The sequence below is a fragment of the Poecilia latipinna genome, unplaced genomic scaffold (genome assembly GCF_001443285.1).
Source record: "Poecilia latipinna isolate Pla-1442-1.1 unplaced genomic scaffold, P_latipinna-1.0 Scaffold905, whole genome shotgun sequence".
Taxonomy (NCBI): Eukaryota; Metazoa; Chordata; class Actinopteri; order Cyprinodontiformes; family Poeciliidae; genus Poecilia; species Poecilia latipinna.
In genome coordinates this window covers 81090-99192 of record NW_015113521.1, presented here as the reverse complement: position 1 = coordinate 99192, position 18103 = coordinate 81090, and the positions used below count along the sequence as shown (strand labels likewise).

Genomic DNA, 18103 nt, shown 5'->3' with positions numbered 1-18103 from the left:
TTCATTTTTTTGGCAGCCCCCCCCCCCCCCCTGGTTTTGCAAGCTGTGGCGTAGGAAGGATTTTTTTCTCTTATTTTTATTTTTTTATTTTTACTTTATGACAATTGCTATGATGCTGTAACTGGGGACAAAATATATATTTTCTAATTGGAAGCAGGTAATTATCATCTCAAAATCTTAACTATGACCCCAAACAGGCTTCATGGAGGCAGAGCAGGACGAAACAGCAGAGACAAAAGAGGAACCGTCTTAATCATAACGGGAGAAAAACAGATCCCTGACTTCAACATCTCTCTGCCAGGCTTTCTGGCTATTCAGTCAGAAAGAGATTTAAGGAGAAATGATAAAAACAAAAGAAGTGAATCTGCAGTGCTGCCCAACACCTGATGGATCCAGGAGACATTTCTGTGATATTTCTTCTCTGCTGACCAGAAATGAAGCTGCTAGGATGAAATGACCATCATCAGACTATGATACATCAACAGTCTTCAGTCAGAGGCCTCTTCAGATATGTTGCATGACTGACTGCTACCAGATATCCTTCCTGCCCACAGCATCGTTATCCATGATGACTATTTGAAGATTAGATTATAGGAGTTTCATCAACATTGAATTTCCCTTAAATTTACCTTAAGACACTGATTATTCTTCAACTAATGCAATATTTGTTGTGAAACTACAAAAACAAAAGTACATCATTGATAAACATTTACTATTAACAGTTAATTTAAAATCTAGGCAATACTTTTGACATTTCCTATTTAATGTCAGGTGTTTAAGGAGATCCAATGGGACGGGTTCTTGCAATATTAAAAGTGAAATATAGGGGGTGCTGTGGTGGCGCAGGGGCATAGCACAACCCACGTATCAAGGCCTTGGTCCTCATGACGGTGGTCACAGGCTCGATTCCCATCCTGTCTACATTTGCCGCATGTCTTCCCTCTCTGATTGCCCTCTTTCCTGTCAACCACTAGAGCCAACAAAAAAAAAGCTAAATATGTTTTGCAAAGCATGAATTAGAGGTTTATGTAGCTTAAGCTATTGTTATGAACCCCATATGTATATTAAGACTCTTATTTTGCATTAGGAAATTAAGTCATTTTGTAGTTGTCATCCGGACAGAGTCAGATAAACAACATCGCCTGTCAGACTGACTGAGGACGCTCAGTTACATAAACCCTGAAGAAGCCTCCGCTATCTTGAAGTCATTTAACTGGCAGCATTTTGTGAGGGGGAAAAGCAGTGACAGGTTGGCAGACAAAACTATGTATGATGTATAGACACTGTGATAGTACTGCAAGTGGCTGGCTGTTATCGATCATATATTGTTCCCCCTGAGCTTCCAGTGGATACTAAATTTGAAAATTATTTGTCACAGTTTTAAGGCAGCTGGAGCACAACGACTAAAATCAGGACAAGATGGATCATTCCAGAATGAACAGAGATGCTTTAAAGCACAGTTTGAGAATTATGAAGCATTATTTGAGTTTGTGAAAACACAAAAAGGAAGCAGTAAAATAATTCAATATAAACATGAGTCAAACTTTAATTGAAGTACATTGCGCTGATTAGAGATTGCTTAAGACACAGTTTGTAATTTGTGAAACCTTTCATTTATTTGTGAGGATAAAGAGGTGACAACCTTTTGAAAATTGAATTAATTTTTGTTTGCAGTAAGAAATCCCAAACTCTTTTCGTGTCTCTCTCAAAGCTGTTCCTCATCTGTTTTTTAACTCACCTGTGTAGCTTTCAAACTCGCAGTCTGATCTCGTGTTCTTCCTTTCATAAGCAGAAGAACGTTTTCAGAAAAAAAGAAAGCTCTCAGATTTGTATAATCTAATTGTATGTTAAGAATCCATGATAACTGTTCTGTTATTCAGACTCTGTGACCTGACAGACTGTCTGAAATAAAATATATTATCACTACAGCCAAGACTGTGAAGTATTAATTACCATCAGTATAGTATTGCTATGTCAATGGCCAAATGATCCTTATAACAACCTCTTGTGTTCGTAAGAGATGAACTAAATTCGTTGTTGGAAAATTATTCTTTGAAGTTGCAAAGATGAAACTATTTTGCACCATCATTTATGCGGTGGGAGGAAATGTTAGTATCTGAAGGCAAAAGTCATTAGAACACCATTACAGAAAACATTGTTTCTGACAACTTTATGTTCCTCCCAAAGTGTTTTCTGGTAATGCAGAATAGTTAAACATGAATGCAATTTACTGGAAGTTATTCTGCTAATTATGTTCATTAGGAAAACAAACAGAGAAAACATTTCCATAAAGATGATGTTCATTAGATTTTGCTCTCTTTGCTCTCATTATTTACTTAAGGACCAAACATTTCTGGTGGTATATCACTTTAAAGAAATTTGGTTAAAGGCCTCAGTTCTTGTTTTTTTTTGTTTTCTTCACTTCAATTATTGTGTCTCCTGCTTTTTTACCCAAATATCAGCTTTCCCTGAAGGTACTTGACCCACTTGACTCTTCTTCCTTTCTTTTATGTTGTGTGGCTTTTGTTTCTTATTTTCTATGAGACCTCCACTGACACTCTCTGCTATCCCTGTTTTTCTCTACCTTATGTTTGAGATTCTTTATCTATTTCATTTTTCAACTTTGGTTGCACATGCACCACAAGTTAAAAAAAAGAGAATCCTTTTCCATTTTCGCTCTCCTGTACCTTCTTTCTTCTTTCAGTACCTGGAAGTTACCAAAGATAAACAATCATATCTGCTATGCTTTGTGTCTTCCTGTAGAAAGCTGACCTGGCGGTCGCCGGCTTCACCATAACCTCAGAGAGGGAGAAGGTAATTGATTTCTCCAAGCCATTCATGACTCTGGGAATCAGCATCCTCTACCAAGTGCATCTGGTGAGCTTGCCTTTGTATTTTCAGTTTTGATTAAAGCTGCATTAGGTAACTTTTATAAATAAAATTATTTTTACATGTTTAAAACTATCACCATGTTGTGACAGTTTAGTATGAGGCAAATAATCTGAAAGAATCTCAGATTGTTTCACGAGAGGAAGGGCTAAGACCTTCCTCCTGGCTCTGGTTGGTTGTTTCTGACTCGGTGTTGTGTGTTTCTGCAAAAAAGGACCTCAAGGAAGCAGAGGAGGATGATTGTTCTTTCAGATTATCTGTCTGATGTTATACTGTCACACCAATGTTTTAAAACATATGTAAAGACAACATGTCACTTATGTTGTTAGGCACTTAGCTTTAATGTTTACTTTATACCTCAGTCTGAAAGAAAGCACTCCTGGGAGTTCACAGTGGAACGGAGCAACACATAGTGTAAATCATGGTGGTTAGGAATCGCTTCACTCCACTGGTGAAGTGTGCAGTGGAGCAGAGACGCATTCAGTGTAAATCCAAGGTCACACACTTTCTCAGTTTCTCTTTTGTTGTCGCTCTCAATGTCACGATCATCTCAAGGCAAATTCACTCTTGAGATTGTTCTTTCCTTTTCAAGCTTTGGAAACCCCTTGGTAAAAACCCATATATTAGCCACATCGCTTTGTTCAAAATGTGTGAAAAAAGTAGCGGCTTATTGTTCGGAAATATGTCACATTGTAACGTTTTAGTGGAATATTTTGTTAGATAAAGCAATACCTGTTGAACAAGGTCATTTTTACATTTACAGTACATTTACTATTGCGCCTTGAACCTTTTCATGATTTGTCATAAAAAAAGATTCATAATTTAAATAGGAGATAACAGGATTTGTTTTCCCTTTAAATCTGGCCTTTGTTTGAAGCAAGGAATAAGAAGTTTTTTTTTTTTTTTTTTTTTTTTTTCCAACTAACTGGTTAAGGAACCCAACCAACATGTGAAAGAAGGTGTGAAGCTGAAATACTGAACAGAACATGCCAACCATGAAAAATTGTGCCGTTCATGTGCTTTTCTTCAGGGAAAGGGAAACTGGCCAGAGTTGATGAGAGGAGCAAAGAACTGATTGTAATTAGAGACAATCTTGGAAAAAAATAAAAATAAAAAATACCTGTTTGGGTCTGCGAAACAGTTAGCAATGGGCCACTTGTTGATCCTTCCAACATGACAAACAATCCTGAACATACAGCCTGATCTGAGTCTTTCATTGAAGTCTGGAAATCAGAGGATTGTCTTTCATCAGTTTCCAAATCAAATTATTAAATAAATAAAGAAAAAATATGGTGGAAAGATTTTAGAGCTTCCATTCTTTATTCACTTATAAAAATAAAAATAAAATAACAACATCAAAAATAAATGCATAAGCATTTTTCTTGCATTTACAAAGTTTGCATATTGAAATATTGAAGTTATTTAAGTTTTGTCCTTAATATCAATTTTAAAGTGAAATTTAAAAAGTCCACTTTTTTTCATCGTGCCAGCAGAGTTGGGGCTAAAGTTCTACAGACTGGAGCGTGGAGTGTCTGCACCTGATATCATTTTATGTCTGCGACCTCACTGTGTGTTTGATTTGAGGAATTCAGAGGTAAAAAATTAAAAAAAAAAAAAGAGCTGCAGTTGCATCAGGAGCTTCCTTCTCAGCACGAGCTGTTCTGCTGGAGGCGCTGACAGTCGCTCGACCGCTCGGGTCACACAGTCAAACTGAGTTTCCAACAAAGCAAAAGAAAGTATTACTACAAACACTGACGAAGCAGAGGCGGGGATGCTTTTGGGGGGCAGATCAGATAAAAGCAGAGCTGAAAACACAGATATAGGGCATGTTTTTTTTTTTTTGTTTTTTTTTATGCAGCGATGGTATAGAGGCAGGAGCTGCTGCTTTAGATTGTGAGTTTTCAGCCTCTGATGGGGGATGGTTGACTTGGGCTTCCTGACTGGAATCTAAAATTTGGGTTTTCTGCTTCCTGAGTCTGACAGACCTGCAGATTCAAGACATGGGATTTGTGACAGTTCTGAAGTTTTCAAATGCTGCATGCTTTTTATGTACAAAAAAAGACCTTTTGAAATTTCTTCTGGGATTTTCCTCTTTATTCTGTTTTTCAGTCATCACTGATGTTTACTGAAGACGGATATAAAACGATTGCAGCGAATGCTGGATCTTTTATCTTTATTCATATTGTTGATTTGCTCCAGTGTTATAAAGAGCATAATAAACTTATGTTTTACACTATGAAAACTGCCCCCTAATGGAAGAAGCAACACTATTATGTTTCCATTGAATGTTTGGAAATTGTCAGATTTATTCCATATTCATGGTAATGTGCTTTTTACCTTCACCTCTTGTTAGATGTTATTTTTTTCCACTAATTTCTAAAAAAAGAGCTAAAACACTTAACATTTATGGCATAAATTGACGGCAGTTCCATTAAAAGACTGTTTTTTTTAAGTGATAGCACCAGAAACATTTGGTGCTTGAGTAAATAATCAGAGAAAAGAGAGCAAAATCTCACTAAAATGATCTTTACAGAAATGCGTTCTTTGTTTGCTTTCTTAATGAATATAATCAGCAGAGGAACATTCATTAAATTGAATTAATGTTTTACTATTCTGCATTAAAAGAAAACACTTTGGGAGGAACACAAAGTTGTCAACAAACGTTTTTCTGTAATAAAAATCTATTATTGTCAAAACTAAAACGAAATTTAAGGTTATAATGTTTCAAAACTTCATCCGGCAAACAAGCAGCAATAACAGACGATGTGTATTTTGTATTTTTATATATTAATTTAGTAAGTATATTAAAAATGAAAATGGCAAAAAATATCTTCCAATTTATATCCCTTATTAATTATTATCAGCTAATTGATTTTTTTATAAAAACAATAAAATTACACATTTGTTAAGATACTGTCAAACTGTGGTATTTTAATTCAAGTTGGGGATTCTGTCAGAAATTCATGCCAGTCCGTGCATTTTGCATATCTTCCTGTTTATGAGCTGGAATAATGCGGCTCAGTGTGTGTTTGCCTAAACAATGCAGCAGTTTCTCATTTACAGGTGAAGCAAAATGCAGCATCAGCTCTCCAACAACTCCACCGAGGGAATACATCACACCAGTCCTGCTTAAATTATGCCTGCTCCCCCTTTGATTAAACATTTTATTGATTACTTTTAAATCACTACAAGCTCATCCCCCCTCCTCTTTATTTTGCCTCCACTTCCTTCCAGCTCTAAGCCTCTTATTGTGCCCTAGTACCCTTAAATCAGAGAATCAATTGTTGTTTAAAATGCCATGGCTCACACTTAAACAAAGGGAGACCATGATTTTAGTGTTTTAGATCCAGAACATTGAAGACAAAGACTGCAGTTACTATAGCTGCTACATTAAAAGGAGCTTTTTTTTTTTAAATTAGGTTATTAAAATCTGATTTATTTGGAATTAACAATATGGTTGGTTCTCTTCTGTATTTTGCTAATTTAAAACTGGTAGAAAATGGGCCGCTGCGACCTTTAAAGGAGAAGCTATAGACAATGAATGGCTGCATGGATTTAAACTCTGTGAAGAAACACACAAACTTCTAACATTTACTGAGGTCACAGTGCCCCAAGGAACACTCAAATCATTAGTGATGGGTTTTGTGTTCTTCGTCTGATTCTAGCCACAGTCGAGTTTTACAGAAAGCTTTTGAACTTCATAAGTGCTATAAATTGTTACATTTTCAAGCACATGCCTTTTTAAGCCAAAGTGAATTCAATCAGCTCAGATTTTCTACACTCCACATTCTGGGGAAAAAAAAAAAATCTGTAGTATATTTTAAAATAAAAGTAAGTTTTTCTTTTTCTGTCTTTTTTCCTTTTTTATTTTTTATTTTTGCAAGAAACAACAAAAAGCAAAAATAAATAAAAGCCACTTGGCTCAATTTAGGCCTAAAGCAAGCAAAAAACAGGTGCAAAAATGAAAAAGGTTCTTTTTGAAGCGTCTCTACCGAAGAGGCTGATGCAATACAAAACAATAAAGCTGCAAGCTGCTTTGTAGATGGGCTCCTGTCTTCTTATTTCTGAGAGCTTTTAACATAAAAGGTTGAAAGGGGGATTTTCTGAGAAGACCGTAATCAAAAGTCATGTAAGATTCCTCTAATCACTCCCTGGTCAAGACGCCGAGTTCCTTGAAAAGAAGGATTGGGCTAAAAAGCAGATGCAGAAAAAGGATTTATGCCTAATCACATTAAAAGTGTCCTGGATGCAGAGTTTATACAACTATCCTGCAATACCTTATTTATATCTGTAACATGTTAACTTTGTTCCTCATCTTCATTTGATTATTTATCACATAAACTTAATTATTTCCTTAATTAAAGACAACCGTATGGTTGAGTCTAGAACAATGAAAGATTTACATTTACTATTTTTGTTTAAACAGCTTTCTACATATGTGCATACTGGTTAGCAACTTAAAGCTGGTTTACAAAGACACATGTATGTTTTCTTTATTTGCCTTCAGAGTTGAGTTGTGATGTCATGATTATTGTTCTAAATACCACTTCGTCATTCCTGATTTATCAGTCCCAATCTGATCACTAAACATCATAAAATAAATCCATGTATAAGTTTTAAAACTCAATAACGCTTCAGAATTACACCTCAGTCTTTATTCAGTTTCTTCTGTTGGGTTTTCTTAATGCACTATTTTCTTTTTTGCTATCACAACCAGAGTTTCCACAAGTCAGCTGTTTGTGAAGCAACAAAAAAGTCTTGACTCACTTAAGAATGTTCTAACAGCCCTTAGGCAACGGGTCATTAATTTCATCGTAATTGTGTCTCGTCAAACATAAAGCCTCTGTCTCCATCCAAACTTTTTTCACATGTTGCGTTATGCTGAAGACGGTTAAAGAGATCAATACTTTCAAATATTTAGGTTCGCCGTAGACAAATAATTAAACTCTAGTCTTCACATCACATCAACATGCACAACAATATAGACTTTAGTTGTACATAAACTGAAATCACTCTGTTACAAAAGTCCTGTTCCACCCGTTCTACTCTGCTGCTCTTCCTGTCGCCACCAAGAAATAATAATAATAATCAAAATCTCACACATTGCGTCCAGGATTGTACACCTTCCCACTCTAAGTCTGACTCACGCAAATCGCACAGTCACCATATGTTCACCATACATTGCAAACAGTCCTGACCGTCTTCTGAACCAGTTCTTCACTTTGCTCCCATCTGGACACAGATGCAGAACTCTGAGCTGGGAAAAAAAAAAAAACATTTTAAGAAAAGTTTTGTCCCCTCAGCTGAGTTTATCAGCTACCATCCTGTGGCAGTCATTCATTTCCTTGGCTTTCTTGTGCTAGTATACAAAAGGGGAGGTAGAAAAACAGAAGGAGGGATGAATGTTATGTTTTAGATGTCTATGTGGGACATGTTGGGAAATGTTAATGTTGATGTGTATGTATGTAATGTTCTACTACTTCTGAGATGCCTAAGTTATTTATATCCACAGATTGTAATGGCATGTGGAAAAAGATTATCCCTGTGGGAAAATAAAGACATCTATCTTAATATGAGTTGTTAATAGTTCTCATAGCATATCTCCATAAGGTTACGTTTAAATGTGTAGACAAATCTGCAGAAAAAGTTATGTTCCTGCTTCGTGAACTTAATTTGATTTGAACATCGTAGAATGTAATAACTGCGTCGCTCCCTTTTCCACAGTGTGATAATGGAGATATGTGAGCAAAACCACAGTGAAGTCTTTTTGTGCAGAACTTCCTTAAGAAGGATGAAAAATGTTTAGAGAGCCCAGATTTTTAGATCAAAAATGTAATGTGCACACACCAGCCTATTACAGGCAAACACATAGACACACAGGACAGGCAACCATATGCACACTTAGACTTCAGGACAATTTAGAGAGCAGTTAATTGAACAGTTTTTAGAGTACCAGGAGAAAACCCAACGATGCACAGGGAAAACATGCAACTTTAAAACTAATTGTTCAAACAATGTTTCGAATGAAAGCAGGAAATCCAGATTATCATCACTGATTACTTTGTTGAATAGTTTTTGTCATATTCAAGGAAAGGACAATTCTTTTTTTTTTTCACCTTCTTAGTGTAAAGTATAAAAGGGAACCTTAATCAGTTGGAACTGTGGAAAATCACATTGTGTACCTTCAAAATTCTGCATCTTTTGGTCCTGGGAAATGGAAACTAAATGGAAAAACAAAGCTCAGAAGACGTGTCTTGTCTAGCAACAATTAATGACATTAGTGATTCTCTTAGTTGCTATTATCATTAAAAGATTCACTTCTGTCTCCTTGCGGGAAGAATTATAATGGCTGCACGGTCCCTGTCTGCAGATAATGTACATCTGCAGCTCATTAGTATGCACCTCCACCATCTGTCCTCCATGTTTGATCCAGTCCACAGTGACAGCATCAGTTTATTGACTCAGTGATCAGTCAGCTGCTTAATGTGTGTACAGCAAAGCCCAGCTCACACAGTAGTGTCCCAGCTGCATTTTCTTAAGTGTTTATTTAGAGATTAAGTTGACCGAGAGCACGTTTTTACTCACAGTTACGGCCTGCAGTGGCAATTTATGCCCTCACACTGATGTGCTGTGAGAGATCCATCGCCTCAGTCCATGGCGGGGACTCCTGCCTCCAGGGTGAGTCTGGACTGGAGGATTTGAACCATAAATTCACTTTGTTAAACACCAAGCTGCTCCTTCTGACTGCACAGCCCTGAGTAGATGAGGTGACACGCCGTGTTGATCTTGGCACACATATTGGCAGTGTCGTCTGCTAATGGACCACAAGGTAGTAGTAACCTCGAGATTTCTATTGAACCTTCTCTATTCCATTAAGATTTTTTGTGTTTTCAACTTTTCAGTGTCTACTAAAGTTGAGAAGTTGAACTTCCTTTCCCAGCTGTTTGGACTGATGACAAGCTAAACGCTAAATGAGCCTCACTGTTAAAAGGACTTAATCATACTTCAGTTTGAATCATCGGCACAGAGTTTTTTTATACAAGTTGTGTAATCAGTACACAGCTTTCGTCTGTGATAAAGCATTATAAAAGGTGTGAAAAATGACAAGCACCTCTGTTGCTTAGCAAACCATGTCCAAGCTGTCATAAATATTTGGCGTGCTTTAGGTTCATTGCACAGGGACAAAGCATTTTGAGTGACACTCAAAACGTTTGTCAGCCCTGAGAGTAGCTATTGCTGCTACAGTTAGCATGAGTTTCAGAGCTTTTGATTTGTGTCAATTTGTGTCTTTTTAATTCAAAATCTAACTTGGTTTAATTTTTCAGACCTGAACTGAAACAGAGATTGCTTAAAATATAACCTTGATTTTTATATAAACGTGTTTATAGATGCTACAAGAAGAGAGAGAAGGACAAGGAAAAAGAGACGGTGCAGAAAATCTCATAGCTGGGCAAAAAACATCAGTCACACTGCATGATTTCCACACAAAATATCTGACACCGCTTGATGTTTGTCGCTGCTTAATATTTTTTTCATCGCTCAACGTTGTTCTGAAGAGTGCTAAATTGCCAATCGGTGCGTCTGTCACTCTGAATAACCACAGACCACTGATTTACCCCCACAACCAGAGACTTTTTTCTAAGTTTGTCACAACAAAAGATTTCTGCTGAAACGGCTTCAAGGGTCTGTTCTAAACTTGAGGACTGCAGCATGTTGTAAAAGTGATGATTTATTTATGTAATCATAACATCACAAAAGTCATCAGGCATGTGTTTTTGTTTCATGAGTTTACATTAAAGGATTAAGCAACAGAATAGCCTGTAAAGCTGCAGTCTGAGGCTGCTTGTGTATTCAGTGCTTCACATAAAATATTTCTTTTCTAGAAAGTTATGAATAGAAATACTAAAGCTTAAAAATAGCCACATCTGTCATGTATGGACTCAGTAACAAACAGTACCCTACTATATTCTTTTTTTGCACAATGTTTGTTCCAGCACTGTCACACTTTGCAGTGAAGAATTTTACTGGAGTAGAGTCAGGTCTACTGAACAAGAGTTTTTTTTATTAATTTATTTTTTTTTTACTTCATCGCATTGCCTCTCTTGCCGATATCTAAGCCCTATATCACTCACCCAAAACGCAACGGGAGAAATTGGGGCCTTGAATCTTTTTGTAGACTATTTAGCCTGGAGCTTTTTAGGACTGGTGCTGACTTTACTGACACTCGTTGATAGCATTTAGCAGACTTCACACGGTTAAAGCTCGACAGAGACATTAAAGGCTTTATATCACATCTCACAGATAAGCTGAAGTAATCTTCCCCTGAAAAGCACACCCCGAGGTGGAGAATAACAGCAGTTTACTGTTGGGCTGATTTCAGAATTTTATTTTTCTATTGATGGCAACGCCAACGTCTGCAAACAGATTTCTGATATTTCATATGGCTGCCGAGCAGCTGGGACTCTTTAAGCTCTCGAAGTGGAGGGCCCACAGCTGTCCGCTTATTGGGGCTGCTACTGCAGAATGATCAGATTTATGTTTTATTTTTTTTATTTATTTTTTTATTTTTGCAGGGAAAAGATCTCCATATAACTGTAAGAGCTCTTCTCCTACCTAGAGAAAGGTTGCTATAGGTAGTCCATAGTATTGAGACTCGTTAATGTAGTTTTGCTGCCTGGATATGCAATATTAGATTATTACAAAACATAAAAAAACATAATTTTAACTTTTTGAAAACCTCTTGAAACACACACATAGATCACATCTTTTTTTTTTCTTTTTTCCCCTTTTTTACAAACACAAATCTCAAACCGGAACCTTTGTATTTGCATGTTTCTGGTATGCCCATAAATGTGATGCACAAGTGACAGCAATGGATGGCAAAGCCTCTTCTCTTGGCCACTGGAGGTAAATTTACGCTTCAAAATGCTGATGGGGTACTAGAAAAGACTGTTGTCCTGTAAGCAGAGCTGGTCAAGCCTAAAATAGCCTCTCAATCAAAACATGTTGCAGCAGCACAGACGTTTCTAATGCTAATGTCAGCATCCACACTCCACTTTTCTAAATAAGTATTTTTTCTAAGCTGTATGAATGATCACTGGTTCCTGTAATGTTTGAAAGCTGAATAGATAAAGCAGCACATTGCACCATTAAATAACATTAAAAAACAATGAATATGTATTTTGTTGAGCTTATCTGTATAATTATTCAATAATTAAGCATCAAAAGTGGCTTTTCATTTGAAATACTTATTTTTTCAGTATATGGTTTTATATGATTAAAATGTGATTCGTTGATTAATTTCAGACCCTGCAATTTAATTTAAGCTGCATAAACTAGAATTTGAATCCAATTTACAACAATAAATAGTTTAAGCTTTTAAAGTTGAAAGCTATAAGTCACATTTTATCTCTTTGTTTTAAGATACACTCTTCCATGTTCACAATAAATTATATATTTTCTTCCAATATGTAGATTTTTGTGTGCCGTTTAAAAATAAAAATTAAAAAATACTCTTTTTCTATGTGCAACATTTAATTAACTCACTGTAATTTCTTGAGCAAGTTTCTGAGAACAAACAAACAAAAGCAAGTAATTTAATGTCAGATTAGCTTTTTGATTTGCAAAGTAATCAATACAATACATTTGTGTCTGGCAGCAGATAATCTGCTTCATACACGTTAGAAACACATACAGAGAGATGCTGCATGCGTCTACGAAGCTTATGAGCACATTAAAAGATTGTAATCTTTTTAATTGGCTAAGCTGTTGACTGGCACACACATTAGTGAAGACATCTCCATGTTGATCAGCGCCCTTGCCCCCTGGTGCTGAACAGCCTGAGTTAATTTTTACTGCTGCTTCCAATTCATCAGCACTTATTGTGTTGTTGCTCTTCTGTTCAAAGAGACTGAGGCACGACATTGTCTCCAACTTATTTTGATGTCATCAGGTAACGAAGATAAAATGTAGAGATTACTAAGGTAGAAACAAATTGTAAAGACCTCAATAAAGGTTCTGTCTTTAGCCTACCGTTACATTTTTCCCTTCCATCCAGTGGTATAAAATTACATCTTAGTGTAGATGTGCTGGTTTTTATTCTAAATGATTGCAGGTCATGATCAAGGCAGGACTTCAGTCAGACAAAACGGCTTTGTGAGACTTAGCCTCAGCACTGCTTTCTTTGAGGCTAACCACATGAAGGCAAAGTAAGAGGGAAAACAATGCTGTCAATCCTCAGAGCGTTTCTTTGTGTTTCTCTTTCAGGCTCGAAAACCAGGTTACTTTTCCTTTCTCGACCCGTTTTCTCCTGCTGTTTGGCTTTTCATGCTGCTGGCCTACCTTGCTGTCAGCTGTGTTCTCTTCCTCGCCGCCAGGTATGACACCTTTCTAATGATTTCAGTTTTGCCTGTTTCTTACTTTCTGAAGAACTTTTCAATGGGCTTGTCTTACTGGGTTCCCGAGGGTTCATTTCTAATCGCAATCACAAAGAGAAGTCTAAAACGAGAAAAATAACCTCGAATATGAAAAACCGAACCACATTCCACTCGGAAAAAGAAATGATTAGGGAAGTGGTATTAGATTTTGCTTTCATGTTTTTGTGCCTAAAAATGTTACAATTGCACCCATTAGGCCAAAGAATATAATGAGAGTTTGGTAGCTGTTTAATGACGCTTCAAGTTTTTCATTGTTTCTCCTCTTCTGTGAATCAGCATTCGTCCTAATGCTTCTGCTTTTTTGACGTACTGAAATGTTTCAAATCATCAAACAAATTTTAATGGAGCATTTATATAATAAGTGTAATAATGATTACATTTATTAGGGAAATTGGTATCTAAAACATCTTGGTCTGAGTAATTGATTGTTCCCATGTTAAATTGTGAAATAACTGTGCAAAACCACATTTTTTGCTTCAGTGCCACCAGCTACACATGATTAGCACCAGACCACAATATGAAGTAATCTAAAATGCCACAATCCAAAAAAGAAAGAAATAATACATGGAAAGATAAATATTTATTCCTCAGGAAAGAGTTAGAAAGCCCTTTCTAAGGCTTTAGGAATCCAGTGAACTGCAGTGAAGCACTACAAAATGTATTGTGCAGCATGTGAATGACTTATCCAGGAGGTCACTAAAGGACCCAGAGCAACATTTAAAGCAATGAAGGCCTCACTTCCTCCACTGGATAACTCATAATTAAACAATAAAAACAGAGATGGCAAAAAATGGAATCCATTTGAGAGCTGAAAGGCAAAAGAACATAAATGATCTCAGACTTCAGGAAACATTTTCTGTAGGTTGCAGAGAGAAAAAGTACATCATACTAAAATCCAAATGTGAGTTTTAGGGTGCTTATAGGTACTGCTTTGCTGCTTCGGTGCCTCAACAAATTACTAAAACTGGTGGAAGAATTACTTCTGATCAAAACGCTGAAGGTTTCTCTAGTATTTTTGTGTTAAGGTTGGAAAGCCTTTTCTATTTGATGAAAACTTCTTTTCTGATATGTACTTTTTTTTAACCAAACAATTCATCTTATGTGATTATTTTTTTATCCCTGATTTTCACCATAGGAATAAAGTTTTTTTTGAAAAATTTAATACATGACATCCTTTTTTCTGATGTTATCCCTGTCTAATGTCAAAATGTGTTTGATAAACATTTAAATAAGACAAAAGAGCAACATCTTGCTTCTATTTTCGATGGTTTCAATGTTTTTAAGTGACCCTATTATTTGACTATAGACTTTTTGGAAAAAATTGCCTTAACTGATCACCAATGTATCCCTTTAAAAGGTATTGCATACTTTTTAAAATACGTAGCTTTCTCTTTCTTTCTTTAAGGCTCAGTCCTTATGAGTGGTACAACCCTCACCCGTGTTTACGGGAGCGGCGGGACATCCTGGAGAACCAGTACACACTGGGAAACAGTCTGTGGTTCCCAGTTGGAGGCTTCATGCAGCAAGGCTCAGAGATTATGCCGCGGGCCCTGTCCACCCGCTGCGTCAGCGGAGTCTGGTTGGTACCAAGACATTCATCACAGTAAATTATTGACCTGAAGGTGCAAGTTATATTTTTGTAGCACTATTAGCTTTTCTTGACAGGCATTAGACAGGAAGTGGCCAGAGAGCGAATTGGAGAAGACTTGCAGCAAACGTCTCGGTCGGGGCTCAAACCTCAGATGGACGCATCAAGGCCGAATGGCCTCTGTGTGGGGCGTTCGCTCGACTCAAATTTAAGAATATTTTTGGCTGATGTAACACATAAGTAAACCTGCCTTGGCATTTTGACTTATTTGATCTGTCAAAACATCTCCACGTTGCTGATGCAATCATTTAATAGTGGCAAACGCTATCTGGTCTGAAAACAAAAAGGAAAATAAGAAGTTTGTTTTAGTGACGTAAAAAAGAGGAGTAGATGCTGCCACTTTTATTCTTTTTAAAGTTTCAGAAACTTTACTGACACATTTACAGTTATGCTTCTCAAAAATGAAACCTTTAATTAGTCACGCCTACTCTTTTGCACCGCAAGCATTTTTGACATCTGGTCTCATATGTTGATGTTTAATTACAGCAGCGATAAATTGTCCAAAATTTCTGCTTTAATGTAAGGGAAAAAAACTGGGCTTTGGACAAATCTCTTTTGTCTTTAGGAAAGCACTTTGGTATTTCATTCGACATTTCTCATGGCTGGAGCAAACAGAGAGGGGCCTTTGATCAATCCTCTCACCAGAACCTCTCTAACTCATTCTTCATTCTTTTTTTTTTATTTATGAACTAACCTGGAGTATTGCTGAATCTTTTATGTTATTCCAACCAATAAATTCGTAGTTTCAAGTACAGCAAACTCAATATCTTTACATTTGTGTTGGTAGGAGCAAAATAATATTTTTCGACTTTGCCTCCGAAGCAGGAACAGTTGCTATGGAAACTCAGTGGTTCCATGAACCCACTCTTCACATTGCGTTTGGAAATGTTAATTTTGTAATCTATGATATTTATCCAACACTCACATGTCCATAATTATAATTCTGAGATTATGCCACCACAATAAAAGACGAATCTTAATAAAATATTGTCTATTAAGGTGTTTGCACATCTTTTCTAGAGGTTAATAAGTATCATTGGATCTATATTTGAAGAGTCCAAACATCCCATTCAGCACAGATGAATATTAATTTTACTCACCACCTTCTGAACATGAAATAATCACAACCTGAGAAACGCAACGCTCTCCTTTTTTTTGTAAAATGCTCACAACACATGGAATAGGAAACAAATGAAGTATTCTTTGTGTCTTGGAAATTATATTGAGAGATGTGTGTTTTCTCCAGGCATGAAAGGTCGATGCACAAACATGTCGCAACAGCTTGCAATTATTACACAGAGAGCATTTGTCATGTTTGTTTTGTGTCCTCTGGAGCTGAAAGCCACTTTGACTGCCTCACACCTTGAGACAAGTGAACTGGCAAAATTATGCCATCATGTAATCTCACTAAAATGTCGTTGCTCGTAATAAATCAAAAATAACCGTTTCGCGGAGTAAAAAATCCAGGAAAATATTCAGTAATGTCTCAACATTTGCAGCAATATTTGTCAATGTGCTGGAACAAAGTGGTGATAATAAATAGCACCTCCTAGTGGTCGTTACTGATATAACAGGAGTCAAGGAGGAATTAAAGACGCAAAGTTGCCCCAGAAAGCAAGGAAAGAAGGATAAATGATAAGAAGAAACGCCAGAGCAGACACCCCAGATCCAGACCTCCATACTGCTCTCCCTCCTCCCATCTGCCCATTCCTTCCTCTTCAGCAACATTAGCTGAAGGTGAACAGATGGTATCGACTCTAATGTGAAAATGATGATGTCAGTTTCTCCTCAGGTTTTTATTTCCACTCCTCTGACTCTCTGTCCTCTCTCTAATTCAAGCTAGTTTCTATTCCAAACTTTTGAAAAAAAAAAAAAAAAAAAAAATTGCTGACAGATTATTAATTGTCTCGGTAGATCATATAATGCAGATGCTAGTTTTACTACTTTGTCTTTGAAAACTTTTTAGTTTCCACTTTTGTTTCATTTTCTCCAAATTGTTGGAAAACAATGTTAATTGTGGGTTTTCTGATTTTATGTCATTAGAAGCCGTTTGGGGTTTATGTTATTTTTAAGGGGCTTTGCAGAAATGTTTTTCAGAGTTTTTCAGTCAGTTAAAAAATTTGGTTTCTGCTTGTAATTAGCATTTTGGACTGAGTATCGTTGACTTTCATATCTCTCCTCCCTCAGTCCCAGTAGCGGCAGCTAGACAGATGGTAGAGAGATACTGGAGGGGCTGGAGGGTCCATCGACGGATTTTCCCTGACAGCGCTCTGCCTAGTCTGGCACTTAGTCTCATAAAAGCTAATGATAGCCGTGGCACAAGTTGCAACATCCCGAGGTCTGTCTCTGTATGTCTGAGTGGCTTGTTGGCTGGCGTGTCCACGTTGCGTAACAATTGAAAGAGACGGAACAATGGAGAAATTCAGTCATGTCCGTGCTGTAAAGGGAAAGAAATACAAAACGGATGCTTGTAAATTTCCTAACTCTTCAAACTTGTCTTATAAAAGCAGTTAATTAGGAGACGACCATTTGGTAGATGAGTCTTCCAGTTTAGTTGTGACTTCAAAAGGGCCATAATCTGGTTTTGACTTTTCCAGGAAAGGCTTACTTTGTGAGTCCCAGTAAATAACTTTGGGACCTGCTGTGTGAGTTTCTCCCCAGCTGTTCAGTGTATTGTCTCTTTCATTCATTCAGTTTCACCTTGTGCTTCAAAGGGTTAAATTCTGCACATGTTGACGAACTCGTCCTTCTGTCCGACTCTACTTAAGCTGCTTTACTCACAGCCTGAAATGTTTGTCCATTTACCTTGTGTTGGCTTTAGAAATAAAATAAATGAATAAAAAAACACTGTTCATATTTTATTGGGAGTTGACCTGCAGTGGAGTCTGCAGCTCCGGTTGCAAGACTTTGTTGCTGTCTGTCATTTTGAAAGAAAGAAATCCGATAACATATTTTCATTTGTCATTTTTTAAAATGATAATAATGACAGATTCAATAGTATGTCATTATCATTCAGTTTAGTTAATGTTCTTATGACTTTTATGACTCCCAATTGATTCAATTTATCCAATTTTACACATTTAAATTCAGTATTGATAGTGCAAAGCTATAATATGGTAAAGTCAGTTCA

At 36.7% G+C, this 18103-nt stretch overlaps 1 protein-coding gene across 1 annotated transcript in view; it reads left to right on the top strand.

The window, feature by feature from the left end:
- LOC106957463 (glutamate receptor ionotropic, kainate 5-like) overlaps nt 1–18103 on the top strand; it is an 87176-nt gene that overhangs the window by 52548 nt on the left and 16525 nt on the right. The window contains exons 12-14 of the mRNA XM_015048831.1: nt 2764–2877; nt 13156–13265; nt 14731–14904. Coding sequence (XP_014904317.1) covers nt 2764–2877; nt 13156–13265; nt 14731–14904 — 398 coding nt within the window. The remainder of the gene's footprint in view (nt 1–2763; nt 2878–13155; nt 13266–14730; nt 14905–18103) is intronic.